Source organism: Emydura macquarii, unplaced genomic scaffold (genome assembly GCF_026122565.2).
Source record: "Emydura macquarii macquarii isolate MOO-44397 ecotype Brisbane River unplaced genomic scaffold, CSIRO-AGI_Emac_v2 contig_1348, whole genome shotgun sequence".
NCBI classification, from domain to species: Eukaryota; Metazoa; Chordata; order Testudines; family Chelidae; genus Emydura; species Emydura macquarii.
In genome coordinates this window covers 22,291,287-22,307,731 of record NW_027131485.1, presented here as the reverse complement: position 1 = coordinate 22,307,731, position 16,445 = coordinate 22,291,287, and the positions used below count along the sequence as shown (strand labels likewise).

The 16,445-nt window shown below is 47.7% G+C and overlaps 1 protein-coding gene across 27 annotated transcripts in view; it reads left to right on the top strand.

The window, feature by feature from the left end:
* MAPK8IP3 (mitogen-activated protein kinase 8 interacting protein 3) overlaps window positions 1-16,445 on the top strand; it is a 135,220-nt gene that overhangs the window by 93,975 nt on the left and 24,800 nt on the right. For 12 of the 27 annotated variants that reach the window (XM_067551395.1, XM_067551390.1, XM_067551396.1 and 9 more), the window contains 9 exons: window positions 5,430-5,581; window positions 6,249-6,305; window positions 6,817-6,987; window positions 8,775-8,934; window positions 11,324-11,419; window positions 13,183-13,344; window positions 14,729-14,894; window positions 15,356-15,541; window positions 16,241-16,427. In XM_067551395.1, the coding sequence (XP_067407496.1) occupies window positions 5,430-5,581; window positions 6,249-6,305; window positions 6,817-6,987; window positions 8,775-8,934; window positions 11,324-11,419; window positions 13,183-13,344; window positions 14,729-14,894; window positions 15,356-15,541; window positions 16,241-16,427 (1,337 nt within the window). The remainder of the gene's footprint in view (window positions 1-5,429; window positions 5,582-6,248; window positions 6,306-6,816; window positions 6,988-8,774; window positions 8,935-11,323; window positions 11,420-13,182; window positions 13,345-14,728; window positions 14,895-15,355; window positions 15,542-16,240; window positions 16,428-16,445) is intronic. The other 15 variants (XM_067551403.1, XM_067551406.1, XM_067551401.1 and 12 more) reach the window with 4 other exon arrangements.

Below are 16,445 nucleotides of genomic sequence, written 5' to 3'. Positions count from 1 at the left end.
CTCGTCAGAGTCCTCGGGGTCGCTGGGGTACTCAGTCCGGGGTAAGGCCACCAGTCTCTCCTCACCCACAGGTGGCAAGGTGGGGAGCTCCTCTGCGAGGGGCAGCTCCTCCAGGTCACAGGGCACGTGAGATGGCTCGGCCTCGGACAGCTCATCCAGGTCCTGTCCCATCTCGGGGGTGGGGGGTGGAGTATCTCCCATCCGGGTTGCTCAGGGGTCTTGGTCCAGTCCTGGGGTTCTGATAGCTCAGTCCAGTCACTCTGGCCTGGTCCAGCTACCCGAGAGCTCTACCCAGTCTCCAGGCCCTGAGGCAGGATCAGGGAATGGTCAGGGTCTCTGCTCTGGGAGGCGAGCATCCCTGGCATCAGCTTGGCTCCACTCCAGCTTAGGCCTCAGCCAGCAGGGCAGCACATCTGCCTCCAGCGGCAGTCTCCTCCAGACTGAGCTCTGGTGCCTGTCTTTTATACTGCCACTTCCTGTAGAGGCTCTGCCCCATTGTCACTGATTGAGCTGGCCGGGCGGTCCTATCACTGCCCGGCCTTTTGGTTGCCGGGCAGACCTGCCTGCTGGCCCTATCACAGCCCGGCCTTTTTGTTGCCGGGCAGACTTGTCTGTTGGGCCTGTTTCGGTCCTGTCTGGCCACTGCGGCGCTTCCTCGGGTCCAGACTTCGGGGGAGGCCACATATGGAGGCCTTCTTACATATGGCTTATCCAGATGAGGTTGTCTGATGACGTTAGTTATGTTGTAGCCTGAAAGGATTTTATGCTGTGTCTTGCACTGAAAACTCCAGGCAGTTCCATTGCAATAATCATTTTAATTGTAATGGCTTTACATTCTCCCAGTTTTGAGACAGAAAACATTTTTTTTTACACTCTATTATTTTTTCCATAGTTTTCTTTTAAACTATCAAATGCTGGCCACTGCGAGATGCAGGATGCCAGAGGAGGGGGAGCAACGATCTGCTCCATTCTGGCCACTCCGATGGTCCTGTGGTCATTTCTTTGGGTGGTTTTTGCTAAAGTTAAGAATCTCTGGTTTTTCAACCTAGCCCAGCTGCCACAAAAAAACAGACAAATCAGGGAATAATAGAAGTATCACCTGGAAATGTCACCTCTTATGTGACAGGAAATTGGATCCACCTCCTCTCTCTATGCTAGCACACAAAGGACATTCCGTTCTTATTGTCTGAAAAATATTGGGCCAAATTAATCACTAGTGTAATTCCACTGATTTAAATATATCAGAGATTAAATTAGCCTGCTGAGAGCTTTGAGTTCACTGACAAGTTTGCAGATCACTCTTGTGAATGCTAGATGAAGGGTTCTTTTTTGAGCTGAGTTGAGCCAATAGATCTGTGTTTAAAAAAAGTAAAGCAAAGTGCGACTCCCACTAGATTTTTAATACTAATTTCCTCTTCAGTTACATGCTTCCTCTGTCTGCTACTCAAATGAGTTAATTTCAAGGAGAAGAAGGCGGGGCTTTAGCTGGCTAGTTCCCAGTAGTTCATTTTTGGTGCATCTCTGCACAATCCAAAAGAGCTTCATCAACCTTCTGGGCTGAAATGGGGATATCACCAATTATAGAAAAAACCCAGTGTTTGTTCCTGGTAGCATGGTTCCAAAATATTTAAGGTCTCCTGTAGGCAGATCTTTTCCCCAGCTGTCATGGGGGTCCTGTCTTCGCTGCTTAGCATTGCTCTCATTTTCCTTCCTCCCGGGAGAGTATAGTGTGTAAGATCTCTTTCCTTTTTCTGGTCCATACGTAGCTCCCCCAGCCCATAACAGCCATACTTGCGTCTACTAACAGAAGGCCTAATTATGTTATCCTCCCTAAGAAATGAGACTGAAGGTTGTTGGTGGGGAGGGGAGGGCCTTGGCCATTTTGTAAGTGGGGATGTTCAGATTCTTTTTCAAGTAGATGCATATGTGTATTCCCTTTAGGGGGGTGTGCCCGCCCAGCAAGCTGAACCCGGAGACTTTTGTCTAGTAGTAGCCTGTAGAGTACTCGTGGCCCCTCCCCGGGCTATACAAAGCAGTGCCCCCTGGCCCCCCTCAGTTCCTTCTCACTGCCCATGGCTGGCTTTGGAGCTCTGTGTGGTTGCAGTCTCCCAACCTCGCCCTTGGTCTTAGCCTCACTGATTGTAGAGTTAGTTTCCAACAGCAACTCCCAGATGCAGTGCCTGCTATGTCTTGGCAAAGCCCACCTTAAGGAGCGCTGTTCCATCTGTAGATTGTTCCAGAAGCGGACTCAGGTGGCACGGGACCTTTGCCTCAAGCAGCTCCTTCTCGAACAGGCCATGCGGCCTGAGCCGGTACCAAGGCCCTTCTCGGATCGAAGATCGCCCTCGGGCTCAGAGAGCGCTGCTGCCTCTTGTTCCAGGGCAGGCCCCTCTCCGAAGAGATGGAGGAGCTGTTCTCTTGTCATCAGGGTCGAGGAAGAGGTCTCATAAGACCAACTGGGACTGCTCTGGGTCATAGGGTGACTCTGGCTCCCCCGGAAAAGCACAGACCAGCATGGGACCGACTCCGGCGCATGCGATGAAGGGAACCTCCGACCCTTCCCTAGTACCAAGTGGAAAGGGAGAAACCTAATACCATTGACTTTAGTTCCGGCCTCCAGGTGTCCGTTGAGTCCAGTATGAATGAGGGCGATGCTGTATCCACTGTGTCGACGTACCAGGCTGCGGTAGCCCTGCTCTGCCTTTGTTTCATCTTTACTGTTGGTCCAGGACTTTCCAAGGTGCATGCCTTGGGCAGGTCCTCCAATGGAGCACACCACTGAACCTTCGTGCCCCTTGGCACTGCACCTAGATGCTCTCTTCCCTGGGGTGGGCATGGAGCTGGTACCGGAATTGGTGCAGGGGACCTTGGCACTGGGACCTTTTTTGGTTTTCTCCCTGAGTCCCGAGTGATCCCTGAAGGAGAGTGTTCTCTGGGTCGTCTTTGCAACATGGGGTATCCTCATGGTTGACATGCTTGTGACAAGGGAAAACAGGAAGTGTTGACTATTCTGCTCTAGAGGGGGCCTCACCTTGGACTTCCTCTCCGACGCCTTCCACTGTAGCTTGTGGTCGATTCTTCTGTACGCCTTTCTACCTATTCCGGTCATTCCTCAGATCATCCTCAAGCTCAAAGTGGTGCGGACCAAGCTCATCTTCATTGCTCCAGCATGGCTGAGACAGTGCTGGTTCTCTGATCTCCGTGCTCTGTCAATTCAATCTCTGATATCGCTTCTTCTCCATTCCGACCTGCTCACTCAGAACCATGGCCGCACCCTCCATCCTGCGATCAGCTCCCTGCCCCTCATGGCTAAATGAAGAGGAAGAGGAGTGCTTGAAGGCTGTCCAACAAATCCTATTCAACAGCAAGAAGTCTTCCACTAGGACGACCTACTTAACAAAATGGAAGTGGTTCTTCATGTAGTCTTTGGTCTGGACCCAACTGACAGAGGCTTCCATTCAGGACATCTTGGAGTGCCTGTTACACCTTCAGATACTGGGCCTTGGAGCAGCATCAGCATTCCTGATTCAGGGAAGTCAGTTATTTACAGTGCCAAGGTGATGAGACTTCTGAAAGGGCTTCACCACTTAGAACCTCCGGTCTGAGAACTGATTCACTTGTGGGACCTTAATGCAGTCCTGGTAGCTCTGGTGGGCCCTCCACTCAAGGCCCTTATGTCCTGTCTGCTGTCGCTTCTGTCTCAGAAAACCGTGTTCCTGATAGCTATCACTTTGGCAAGAAAGGTGTGTGAGTTGTAGGCTGAGACTCCTTACGCTCTGATCTCCAAGGAACCACACCCAAAGCTTTTATCCAAGGTGGTCTCTCAGTTGCATCAGACGGTGTATTTACCTGTGTTTTCCTAAGGCGCACTCTGTCCTGGAAGAACAGTGCCTCCATACTCTGGATGTCAGACGATGTCTAGCCTTTTATCTAGACAGTACTAAAACCGTTCCATGTTTCACCTGGCCTGTCCGTTTCACATGCGGACTGCGTGAAGGGGCGAGCGGTCTCTTCACAGACCACCTCTAAGTGGATAAAATCCTTTATCAGGTTTGTGCCTCCTCTACATATATGGGCTCATCCCAGAGAATGCAAGCAACATGGATAGTGTTCCTCAGTGACGTTTCCACACTGGTCACTTGCAGGGCCGCCACGTTTATATATATGTTTATCGACCATTATGCTATTACCACTTCTTCCAGAGCAGATATAGGCCTTGGAAGGGTGGTCCTGCGATCCTTATATTAGTAGACTCTGAGCCCCACCTCTGGATGGGTGACACAGATGTGTGTTCCATGACCCACCCTCTGTCCCCTCTGCATCGGAGTCTCCTCTCATGGGCTTTCGGTGTGATGGAACTGAGGGGGCTCAGGGCGGCACTGCATCATATAGCCAGGGCAGGGGCCACAAGCGCCCCCTTCTACGGGCACTGCTAGGCTCTGGGGCACTGGGCGCATGCACACATCTAAGTGGAACACACCTCTGCATCACATCTCAAAGAACCACAGTTACAGTAAGTAACTGTTTCTTACTGGGAGTTGGGAGAGAGGAACTAGCCAGCTTGAACCCTGCTTTTGTGACCTGCTGGACATCTTACTTGAATGATCTCCATGTGGCAGGAAATTCTGCTGAGCCCCACAGAAGTTCTCTGGTTTTCCACATGCCAATGTTTGCATGCACCTTGTATTTCCAATGGCTCATTTTTTCAAACGTCACAGGTGACCCCAAAGAACATTGGAATTTTACACTTTGTGGGCCGACCCACTAGAACCACGTTTTATGTTTCAGTCATTAAAAGCCTTGTGTTAGAAGGCTCTTCGAGTGCAGGGGTTGTGTGGCCATGTCTCTCCCCATTCTGTATCTAGGGAATCCTGCAGGAAGTTCTACCCTCCCTTACAAATGGCTTTTCCTTCCTGTTTCTGATAGCTGAGCACACCTTCTAACCCAAGATGTTTATTGAGCCCATCCCAACCTGGAGTCCTTTAGCCTATAGCATTGGTATTACTGCACATGGGAATTGTAACCATGGCCTTTTCTCCATGCTGCACAGTGGTTAGTGGGAGGAAGTGCCTCTTTGGCACCATCCCCAGGGAGTCAGCTAGACTCTGAGAGAGAGCAGGTGAGTTCAGTCATGCCAGGCAACCAGAGGATGGCTTTTCCTTGGTGATCAGTAGTAGTAGTTTCTCCTGCCCCACCACTTTCTTCGTATTGAAAACTAGCACCTAATTCTCCCTTGTGGACAAATTCTGTTAATGGTGCTCCCTGCGTCTTGTAGCCAAATTGTTGCTGGATCCTTTTGGCTAGAGTTAGAGTCTCTGATGGCAGGGGAAAGATTAAACAAGATAGGGAGACAACTAACAATTGTGTTTTTCATCTCCTGACTTCCTCTTTACTAACCTCAGTCCCCTTCCATTTCTTGTTGGCTGAAGCAGTGCTCCTCCCCCCTGCAGGACAACATTCCCATCGCCCAGCGCCGCCGCTTTACCCGTGTGGAGATGGCCCGTGTCCTCATGGAGCGCAACCAGTACAAAGAGAGGCTAATGGAGCTCCAGGAAGCTGTCAGGTGGACAGAGATGATCAGGTGAGGCTGGGAGTTCCTGTACAATAGCATTTGGGGTAGAGTTGGACCTTTATAATTTGTGGGGCCTAAATAAAGAATTTAGGCTGTGAGTTGCTGAAATTCTCTGAACCGCAGCTGGGTGCTTAAACTTGCTTTTCTGGTTCCTGGGGCTCGGGTGAGAATCACGCATGACTTGCCAAAGTGACACGGAGGCCCTGAGGGTTTGTGTTTAAGGTTGGTCCTGTTGGCTAAGATGAATCTTGCAAAGTTCCCTGTACATTCTTTATACCATGGGATATCAGGAGTACAGGCGGCCCCTGATTAATGAATCTCTGTGGCTGCAGCTAAAAATGAAAACATCTGAGCCCCCAATAACCAGGGTCTGATTATGGTAATGATTGGAGGTGATACCACTTTAAATTGACACCATTTCTTCCACATCATACACACAGAGACAATGTACTCCGGTCTCCTCTCATTACTGGAGATGGCTGTACCTCGGCTCCTTTTCTTCATGCCATCCTTTGAGCCGTGTTGCCAGAATAAATCCCTGTATGAAGAACTCCAAATCTACCCCCTTCCCTCTTTGCAGCTGGAGCCAATCAGCTGGCCTGAAGCTGGGCAAAAGGGGAAACATCTCATTGGTATGATGCTGAAATTAATGGTTCTCTGAAACATTTGTCCTCAGAGCATCCCGGGAACACCCATCCGTCCAGGAGAAGAAGAAGTCCACCATCTGGCAATTGTAAGTTACTCGATGGTCTGGGTAGATTAATTAGCGGATAGTGTTGTTGTTGCTAATTTAGGCACCAGCCTTATAGCAGAATCTAACTAGAGAAGAGCCAAAAATGGAAGCTGTTACCTGAAGCACTCTACCCCAAAAACTTCATTGGTCCAGGTAAAACAGAAATCAGATCTAAGCTACACATGGCTTTTGTTTTAGAAATCTTGTGGAGACTACTTACACCTCAGACTGGAGAGGTGGACTGGACATACACACACACTCAGAACCCATTTGCAGCAGGGGCAGTGATCATAATATGACTGATTCAGAACAAGGTATCCTGTACTGGTGAAACCAAACACAGACATACGCCCATCTGTACTGCTAAGATCACTGCACTCAAACCTGGGCAATTCCATGGAAGGGTTTTCAGGCCTCCTGTCCTTGTGCTTGTTGCTTCTGTATTTTGCATGTGTTACATTGCACTTCTGCTCTTCTCTTTCCTTATTTGTTGGCTTCTCTCCATCTCCAGCTTTAGTCGCCTCTTCAGCTCTTCCTCAAGTCCCCCGCCTGCGAAGAGGAACTACCCGTCAGTGAACATCCACTATAAATCTCCAACGGCAGCTGGGTTCAGCCAACGCCGCAGCCATACCATGTGCCAGATCTCTTCTGGCAGCCGCACCCTTGAATTCTTCCCTGAAGAGTGAGTCACCTGCTATGCGCAAAGCCAGATCCCTCTGCAGCTCAGCCCTGTGGCAACCAAATTGCTTTAAAATGGGCTTTTTCTCCGAGGACAGTGGCTTAAATGTGTCATTAATCTGTTTCATGAAGATGATGGCTCCCCTGCTTGTGTTCTTGTTAAGAAACCTGTTTCACTCTATATTTAGCTGTGGCATCACACCAGGCTCTGTCCCTCTCTTGTGTATACCCACCTAACCTTTCACTTATCACTTCTTCCTGGGGCAGGCTCATTATCTTCCCAAATGTGAGATCTCTGGTTCTGTCTGGTGCTCCCTAGGCCATGATGTGATTTCATCTAGATGACCAGAAGCAAAGTGGCCCTGCTGTGATTCAGTTGCCCACCAGGATCACGGTGATATTAACAGTGATTCAGACTCTGAATCTAGTCCTGAACACTATTGTATGCTTGGGCTATTTGGGAGGATGAGGAATGGCTTTAGTAGGGAACTGAGGACTCCACCAGCGTCAGCAGCAGGATGGAGCCTCTCTCTTCTGTGTCCTCCAGCCTCGACTGGAGACTCCTGGGTGCTTTCTCAGCAGCGCTGACCAGGCTACAGTATTTGATTTTAACCCTACCGGTGCTGGAAGAGGCCAGTCAGCTGTTGCTGCTGCAGAATTCCCTCCCTTGTGCCCCTACTACAATGGGCAGGAGGAGAAAACCTTTCCTCTTGACTTGAATTCTGTTTTTATTGCATGTGGTCTGTGATTTTCAGCTTTTAGTTTTTGCGTTGTGTTTTGTGGAAGGAGTTTGGATTATGTGATGGTAGAGTGCTGTTCCCTATGCAGCTTTACAAGGGATTTGTTGGAAGGGCTGTAGATCAGGAATGAAAGTGGTTCTCTCTAGACTTTGAAGCTCTGTTTTTGATTCCTGTTAGTTTCATGCTGTCTAGAGTGTTCTTTTGCTGCTATTGTTTGTACGTTGGAATGATAAAAACAACCTGTTGGGAGTTGGAACTGGTATTCAAATAGCCTTTGTTGTTAGTAAAATATAGTCGAAGGCCAAATTTTGCCCTGTTATGCCAATATAAATCAGGAGTACTCCATTGGAACAAATAAAATTTCCCAGATTTACACCTGTGTGATTCAGATCATAGTTTGGGCTTTAGTAAATAGTGTGAGGTGATGTCGCAGGAGAGACCCACATGAGAGGGTGATGTTCAGAACCTGATTCCTCAGATCAACTGGGACTGGGAGCATCATAGAGGTGATGTTCTTGGCTTCTGAACTGGAGAGGAAGACGTCACTTCTGCACCCCTTTACTTACTGGCCACTTGTTCTGCCATTTTGAAGGAGACTGCTCATCTCAGCAAGCCAACAGAGAGGGCTTTAAGATGTGGAAAAGATTAAACAGTTGACTGGAATGAAAGAAGAGACTTAGAATATCTTCCATCTGAGGTCATGAGCTCGGTAAAATGTGGGGGAACCTAAGCTGATAATCATAGGGTCTCCCATGAATGTTGGTCTCCTAGAAAGCTAGTTCTTCATCTCTGATGGATTCTAGGAATGTTCACGTGCAGATGGCAAGGGCCTGTCCTACCACAATGGGTGAGAGGAAGGGAGCTAGAGATTAGGACTTCCCTGTGTCCACCTCTCAACAGGACTTTTATCTCTCCGTTTTCCTGCTCCTCCTTTTCTCCTTGTGCAAAGACTGTTTTATTTCCTGCTTTGTATTCTTTGACTTCTGACTGCTTTTCTTCCGCCTGCTGTGGCAACGTTTCCTTGACCCTCTGCCTCTGTTTTTAACCATAGATTGAGAAGTAACACTGTTGCTTCTCTCCTCAGTGACTGTACGTCATCCGCACGTCGCGAACAGAAGCGCGAGCAGTACCGCCAGGTCCGAGAGCACGTGCGGAATGATGACGGTCGATTACAGGCCTGCGGGTGGAGCCTTCCTGCCAAATACAAGCAGGTAGGAATCATTTGCTGCAAGGCTGAGGGGGAAGAACAGGTGAGCACAGTCCCAAAAGCAACCAGTAAGGACCTAACTCCCCCTGTTGGTAAATACACTTTTCATTGTTGCAGTGTTTGATTAAAGATACTGTAATGCTCACGAGGCTGAAAAATGGCAGAGAAGGAAGGAAAGTGTGCAGTATCTCAGCCAGCAGTTGTGCTCTCTCCAGGCAACCACCTGTGACCTACATGGAAAAATCTGTAGAGCACGAATTGGACTCCTCAATGACTTGCAGCCTGGCAGACGACATGCTCGTATTGAGGGATAGCTGAGGACAGTAGCCACATGCTGTCTGGATAGTGTTCATGGTCTTTGGTCAGATTCATCCTTTCTAGATGCCCTCTGCAGCCACAGAAGGGGGAGTTCTCTGGCATGGATGTTTCTGAAAGAACTCAGTCTGGGAGCAGCAATAATTTATCTTCCTCCTGTAAAGCCCGTTCTGATTTTTATTTACTTTATGTTTTCAGTGTAGCACAGACCCAGGCTCTAGGCGCTCGGCCAATTATTGAAAATTACAAAACCCAGATACAACATAGTCAGCTCTCTGGTCTGCCTAGCAAGATCAAATACCATCACCCCAATGTGCTGGCTACATCTCAACCCACCTACCTCTCATCAAAAGTCAGGTGAAGGAAACGGGCCCTGCAGTGTGCCCTGGAAGTTGACAGATTCCCAGGCTGCTTCAGACCTGGGTGGGAGGGCATTTCACTGGCCTGGGGCCCTCACAGGGAATGCTCTGTCAGCCACCTGCTCTCGTTAGATCAAGGTGGGATATACCATCAGTGTCTCTGCTGACCCCATGTCACATTCTGGGGGGCAGTCCAGACCACTGAGGGGGTTGTGACACTGCCTGCCCTGTAACCCTAAGTGCTTCAAAAGGCTCTGCTGCTGAGGTGCTCTTATCTGGACGCTCCCAGTCAGCATACAAGCCTGCACTGAGTGTCTGTGTATTAAGCATCTCTGTTTCCAGCAGCTAGTTGGTTACCACCCCTCCCCCCCCACCACACTCTAGTTACACCTGGCAAGATGACCCCAACACACTCTCAGTCCTGAATTTTTCCAAAAGCATGTGTTCAGTAATGTCCAACCCTCTCCTGGACCATTCAGAGAGATTTAATGTTGTTTGTTCCTTTAAAGATAAAATATCCAACAGCTTGCCTCGTTAACTAGAGTTAACATTCACTTTAAATCAAACACAGCACTGAGTTGGGTTAGCTTGAAAGTAAAACAAGTTTATTAACAAAATGAGACAGGATTTTAAGTGATTTCAAGCATAAAGGATAGAGTTAAAAATGGTTTCAAGCAAGAAACAGTGAAAAACGCTTTCTAGCAGCTAAGGCTTAACAAAACTATCTACAGCCTTTGTTCAAGGTTGTTTTCTTATCAAGCTACCTTCCAGCAAGAAGTCTGACAATTCCTCCGGTCAAGATCTCCCACAAAGTCCAAAGTTCTTTAGTCTTCTCAGGTGAAAGATAACTGGGAGTTCTTTGTCCCTTTCTTTTATAGTCCAGTAAGCCTTTGGCATGGATTTTTCTGAAGGTTACTCACCAAAGTAAAGTTCATTCAGGCTATTAGGAAGGCGACATGGAGTGTGGTGGTGGAGGAAACTCCATGCTGGTGTCCATCTGTCTCGTCCCATCTCCCCCCACACCCCCCCACACCCCCGACCCGCACACACATCCCCTTCCCCGAGTTTGCTAAAATGCAAATTATTCTATTTCCTGTAATCATCTCCTCTTGCTGGTCCTGATTATCTTCTGTGTCATTTGCATTCCCATTATCTCTTAATGTACATTGGAGATGTCTTCTAGGTGGCTGAAACACATTCCTTTCTTGAGGGTGGTAACTAGCCCTGTCTGGCAGACACGCAATTTCCAATATGTTTGTAATTTTGAGTTTGCCCTCCATATGTACACCCCATAACAATATCAATGATCAGTATGTTATTAGCTTTCTATTGATCCCATTCCTAACATCTTTTAGATACAGGTTATGTGAGTGAGTTGGAGTACACTGCACTGGTCAGCCACCTGTAACTCACTACCAGCTATCAGTGAGCCCTTGCCCTCTTGCATTGGGATGCTCTTAGGGTCACACCATAACTCTGGCAGTGTATCATGGTGAGAGAGGTGGTCTCACAGATAGATTGGACCCACGCTGCTGAGGCTTCATGCCATACAAGGTCTGTGATGACACATACACAGGCATTGGAAGTGAGTAACTGCAAGATCGTTCAGAGGCTAATGTTTTTGTTACACCTTTATGGCTGTAGCTTTGTTATCACAGCCTGCCTTATGATAATGTCACACTCTTGTACTGTTTTTCTCTGTCTTCTCTTCCCCCACAGCTGAGTCCCAATGGGGGCCAGGAAGACACTCGCATGAAAAATGTCCCTGTGCCTGTATACTGTCGCCCTCTAGTGGAGAAGGACCCCACCATGAAGGTAAACATTCTGCTATCGACTCAGTTTCTACATACCATTCTGGCTGTGAACAGTGCACATATCAGCTATGGATTGTGGTCAAATTAATGGTGCAATTTTTAAGTCATTTTAAACTTTTGACATGGCCAGTTTGACTTTTGACATGGCCAGTTGTTCTAAGTTCCTGATAAATCTGAAGACTTCTACTCCTGCTTTACCTTTAGAATGGCTTATTTCTAATGTGTGTAGGACATATTTCTCAGCTAATTCTGGTTGCCGGGAGATATTACCATGGTTCCTTTTGAGGTCCTTGTTTTTATGCATGACTCACTCATCAGCAACCACTTGAGTTTGTTTATAAAGCTCCCCTCACAAAGAAGCCTTAGAGCATCATACAGTAAAAGAATGTAAAAAATCAGTAAGCAAGAGCACTTGAAGGCAGCTATGAACATATTTCTTTAACCTCCATTTGCTTTCCATCAGTGATTAGAAATCGCCACTATGAGCCAATTTAGCTTTGTTGTTAGTAACTTAATAGATGTCTGTGGAGTTGTGTCTGCTTATGCCAAGCCTGAATTTGGCCCCTCCACTGGAACTGTATTTGGCAGTAGACAGTCAAAACTTCACATCTTTGCAGATGGCACAATTACCTAGAATAGCCATTCTACTTTGTGATGTTTAGTGTGATGTGTCGTTCAGTTTGGACAATATACAGACTTGTTTGCAGTGTTGTTGTAGCCACGTTGGTCCCAAGATATTAGAGAGACAAGGTGGGCGAGGTCATATCTTTTATTGGACCAATTTCTGTTGGTGCAAGACACAAGATTTCAGCTCCACAGAGCTCTTCTTCAGCTCTGGGACAGGGGACACCCTGAGTACCTTTCCCAGACCTGCTTTGTGGAGCTCAAAAGCTTGTCTCTTTCACCAACTTAAGCTGGTCCAATAAAAGATATTATCTCACCCACCTCATCTCTTTCATATTCAGAGTTGGTTTGCAGACTGCAGTCTGATATTAAATGGTAAGAGAATTCGTACATTGCTAACTGTTTCCAGTCTGAGACTCTCAGCATGGCCTGACCTTTGGGGGATGTTCTTGCTTGATATGGTTTCCCCGAGAGATGGTTGATTATCCCAGCGTCTGAGAGATAGGGTCCCATCCCCAACATTTCTCATAAAAACGATGTGGGAATGGATTACAATGGATTGGGTTATTTCTATCACAGAAGAAGATGCAAATCATTTCAAACCTGCAGGAAAGCACCTTCTTAGGGCCCAATCCTGCATTTGTTATGCAGGCTTAACCCAAACTGAAGACACACCTGGTTTTTGTCTGCATGGATACTGCAGACTTTTGCCCTGAAAGCCCAGTTTCCAATTGTGGATTATGTTAGTGCTGCCTGTTCTCTGGTTATTTAAGTGTTAAAGAAAACATCCTACTTCTCCAATGAGGAGAGTCTGGGGACCCTTTTCACTGCAATGCTGTGGACCTTTTCACAAGCTTGATTTTAGGTCACGCGTGCAGTTTATTATCTTCTTTTCCCCTTAATATTACCTAATCATATCTGCTAAATTGTCTCTGTGGAAATAGAGTGGCTTTTTCTAGACAACAGATTTCCACTTTCCTTCCTCCTCTAAATCAACAGTGGCTTCTGGTAGGAATCAACCTACGTTTTTGTAGGTGTTGGGTATGTGTATAGCGTGCACTGCGGAGGCACTTGAATTTACTAAGTTTCTGGTCCCCAAATTATTATTTGTCTATTAAGATTTCTGCTTTGATCATTTAGTTGTGGTGTGCAGCTGGAGTCAACCTGATGGGATGGAAGCCTTTTGAACAGGAGTCTGGGAATGGACAAAAGCCAGACCCTGGACATGATCCTCTCACCTGTGACCGGGAGGTGGAAGGAGAGAACAACAAGAGTAACCACACGTCTCCAGAAAAGAAAAAGGTTGGAAAAGGGACCCTCTGATTCTCTCCCCCTTTTTCTGTTCTCACCTGTCCCCTTATACGACACCCACCATCATAGTATTAGAACTATGTCTTATGTGTACTGACTGTTTGCATAGTCTTTTCTCCTGTTATCATTGTTTTAATATCTATGCAGCACTGTCAGTGATCAGAGCAGGTGCTATTCCCAGCTTCCCCAATGACTCTGTGATCTTGGATAAGTCATATACCCTGGTCACTCCTCCATTTTCCCCTTTGTAAAGTGCTTGGAGATCCACAAGTATAAGGTGCATTATTAGAGTGAAAGGGTCGTTTGATGCTGAGTGGCGATGCAGTCTCTCATACATATGACCAGGATTTGGGCAGGAACGGGATGTGTTGAGAACCATGGTATTGGCGCTTGGGTGCGAGACTGGCTAATGCTGCTCCTGTAATACAGAAGCGTTGCTGCCCAGCTTATCAAGCAGACAGATGCAGTAATGGCTTGCAACACAATGTCTCGTGTCATTCAGCTTTCCAAATGAAGAAATGTTAGCAGCTGTGAGGCTGGTCGGGGATCGAGCCAGTGGTGACTGACTGGGAACCGATAACACGGAGAAGTGTGGTAGAGCTGTAGGTTATTCTGTAAATCTTCGCAGGCTTGTGGCTTCTCTTGGCTTCCATGTCTTATCACAGTCAGCTGGTTGCAAATCCTACGGGAAGGAGGATAATATACCAATAGATTCTAATAATTGGTGGGTTTCACCCTCCAGCCTATCTGCCTCCCAGCGATATTCTGAGCTAAGAAGTGGGTTGATTGCTAGTTGTGTTGGTGAGCTCATTGCCTGCCCTGTTGTGCCATTGCAAGAGAGCTTTTATTGGAATGAGCTGCTGCTTCTGAACTGCTCATCCCAGACTAGAAAGCAGCTATTTTCACCGAACATAAGCCCATGGAGACACTCAGCCGAGTGCTACGACCATTTGAAGCAACCTTGAGGGAATGCCTGGCTGTTCTGTGACTTTCTGGAGACCGTGATGAGTTTGAAGGAGGGATTGGTTAAGCGATAGGTTGATGGCCAGGTTGGCAGTAACTAAATGCTGTTGCCATCTGACTGCAGTTTGGCGTGTCTCTGAAATGAGTTCCCAGTGTCACTAATTGTAAGTCTCAGCAGCGAGGCTAAGGACCGAACTCCCCACTCAGCCCATCGGTGGGCTCTCCAGGCGTGGGCTGAGGTATGCTGGGGCAGCAGCGGGGGTAAGTTTGCATTGGGGCTGCCTGTTTTTGTGCATCATCAGAGGTAACGAGGCATTGGCTCTCCAGAGCAGGCAGGCCGGTCTCGTCAGGACACAGGTCAGCTGGCCTCTCAGCAGCGCTCATTCTCTCCCTGCATTTTCCTCTCCTGCAGGCAAAGGAGCTGCACGAGATGGATGCCACATCCAGCCGAGTCTGGATCCTCACGAGTACCCTCTCTACAAGTAAAGTGGTGATCATCGACGCCAACCAGCCTGGCACCGTGGTGGATCAGTTTACTGTCTGCAATGCCCACGTACTCTGCATTTCCAGCATCCCTGGTAAGCGAGGAAAGTCACCCTTTGAGGCTTGGACAGACTCATCAGCTCCTCAGATTTGTCACAAATGCTGCTTAGTTATTCCATAGCTAACAAGTCGGAGCTGCTGTGACCAGTTCAGCAACTGTGTCCACAGATGATCACCCATATCCTGTCTTCTTGCAGGCCCAGACCATGGAGACCTTACTCATGTTGATGAGAACTTACTCAGACAGGTAGTTCCTTTGACTTTCAGAGGTCTACTCTTGAGCAAGTGCTCACCAGGCTCCAAGAACCTGGCCCTTATAGTGGAGGCTGGGCCGGGCACTCTCCAAGGCACTGGAACTGTGCTGTGATGTCTTCATGGGATTGGTAAACTCCCCATCAGAACATTACATCTTCATGGATATCTCAGGAATACTGCTAAATCTAAATGGGGTAGGTGGCTATTACATTTATGGGAGAGTCTCTTCCTTTCCCTTCAGCGGCTAGTGACAGTGACTATCCTCCAGGCGAGATCTTTCTGGAGGGAGATGTGAATCCAGAAGAGTCATCTGGAACAGATGGAGTCCTGGCAGGAATCACTCTGGTGGGCTGTGCTACCCGGTGCAATGTGCCACGCAGCAACTGTTCTTCCCGCGGAGACACCCCTGTATTGGATAAAGGACAGAGTGAGTCTCAGGACTAAAGTCTCATGATGATCTGTTTTTCACCCCATGCCTATAACAAGACATATGTATCCACGTCTTTCATCATCTGAGTACTCTCCTTCCTGGCCTCTAAAGTCCTTGGGAATCCCCAAGAAATCTTGCAGTCTGGTCTAAGTCCTAAACACCTTGGCCATCCCCTTTGTTTATACCTTTGAGACCTTCTATTTCGAACCCAAAGTGTTCCTTTCCTTTTCCCGATCCAGATCAGGCTGTGCAGTACTGGGGTTAACACAGCGGAATTTTTTTGACAGATGACATGTCCTTGATCTGTCACTTTTGCTGCTATTCTTAGCATTTTCCTTTTCCAACCCATGTCTTCACTCACTCATTTATTGAGGTGAGAGAAGAAACCAGTGTGTGAAGGGGAATAAAAATACTCTTGTCAGACGCTCAGTGGAACGGGCTGCCCTGGAGGATCTCTGACACGCTACCAGACATAGCCCATACCTCACCTTAAAATATCCTTAGTCTGCTCATCTTCAGAGCGGAGATCTCTTTTTAGTACACCCCACCTATACACAGGCTTAGGGAATCTGTAATAGCAGACACACGCAAGCTGTCTAACGTGGAAGAATAATCACAAACCCAGAAGCTTTTTTATATATATAGTTTCCGCCTCCTCGTTTCCCATCCACCTAAAAGGATGTTCCTCTTCCTTAGCTGAGATGGCTTCAGTCAGCAATGGGAAGATCAATCAGTCCCAGTCCACAGAGGAAGCAACAGAAGCTACGGAGGTACCAGAGAATGGTGCAAATGAAACAGAACCAGCTCAAGTCCGGCCGGGCCCACTTACAGAGCATATCTTTACAGATCCAGCTCCTGCTCAGGCGCCTGTTAGACAGAACAGGTAGGCTGGCTGCATGGA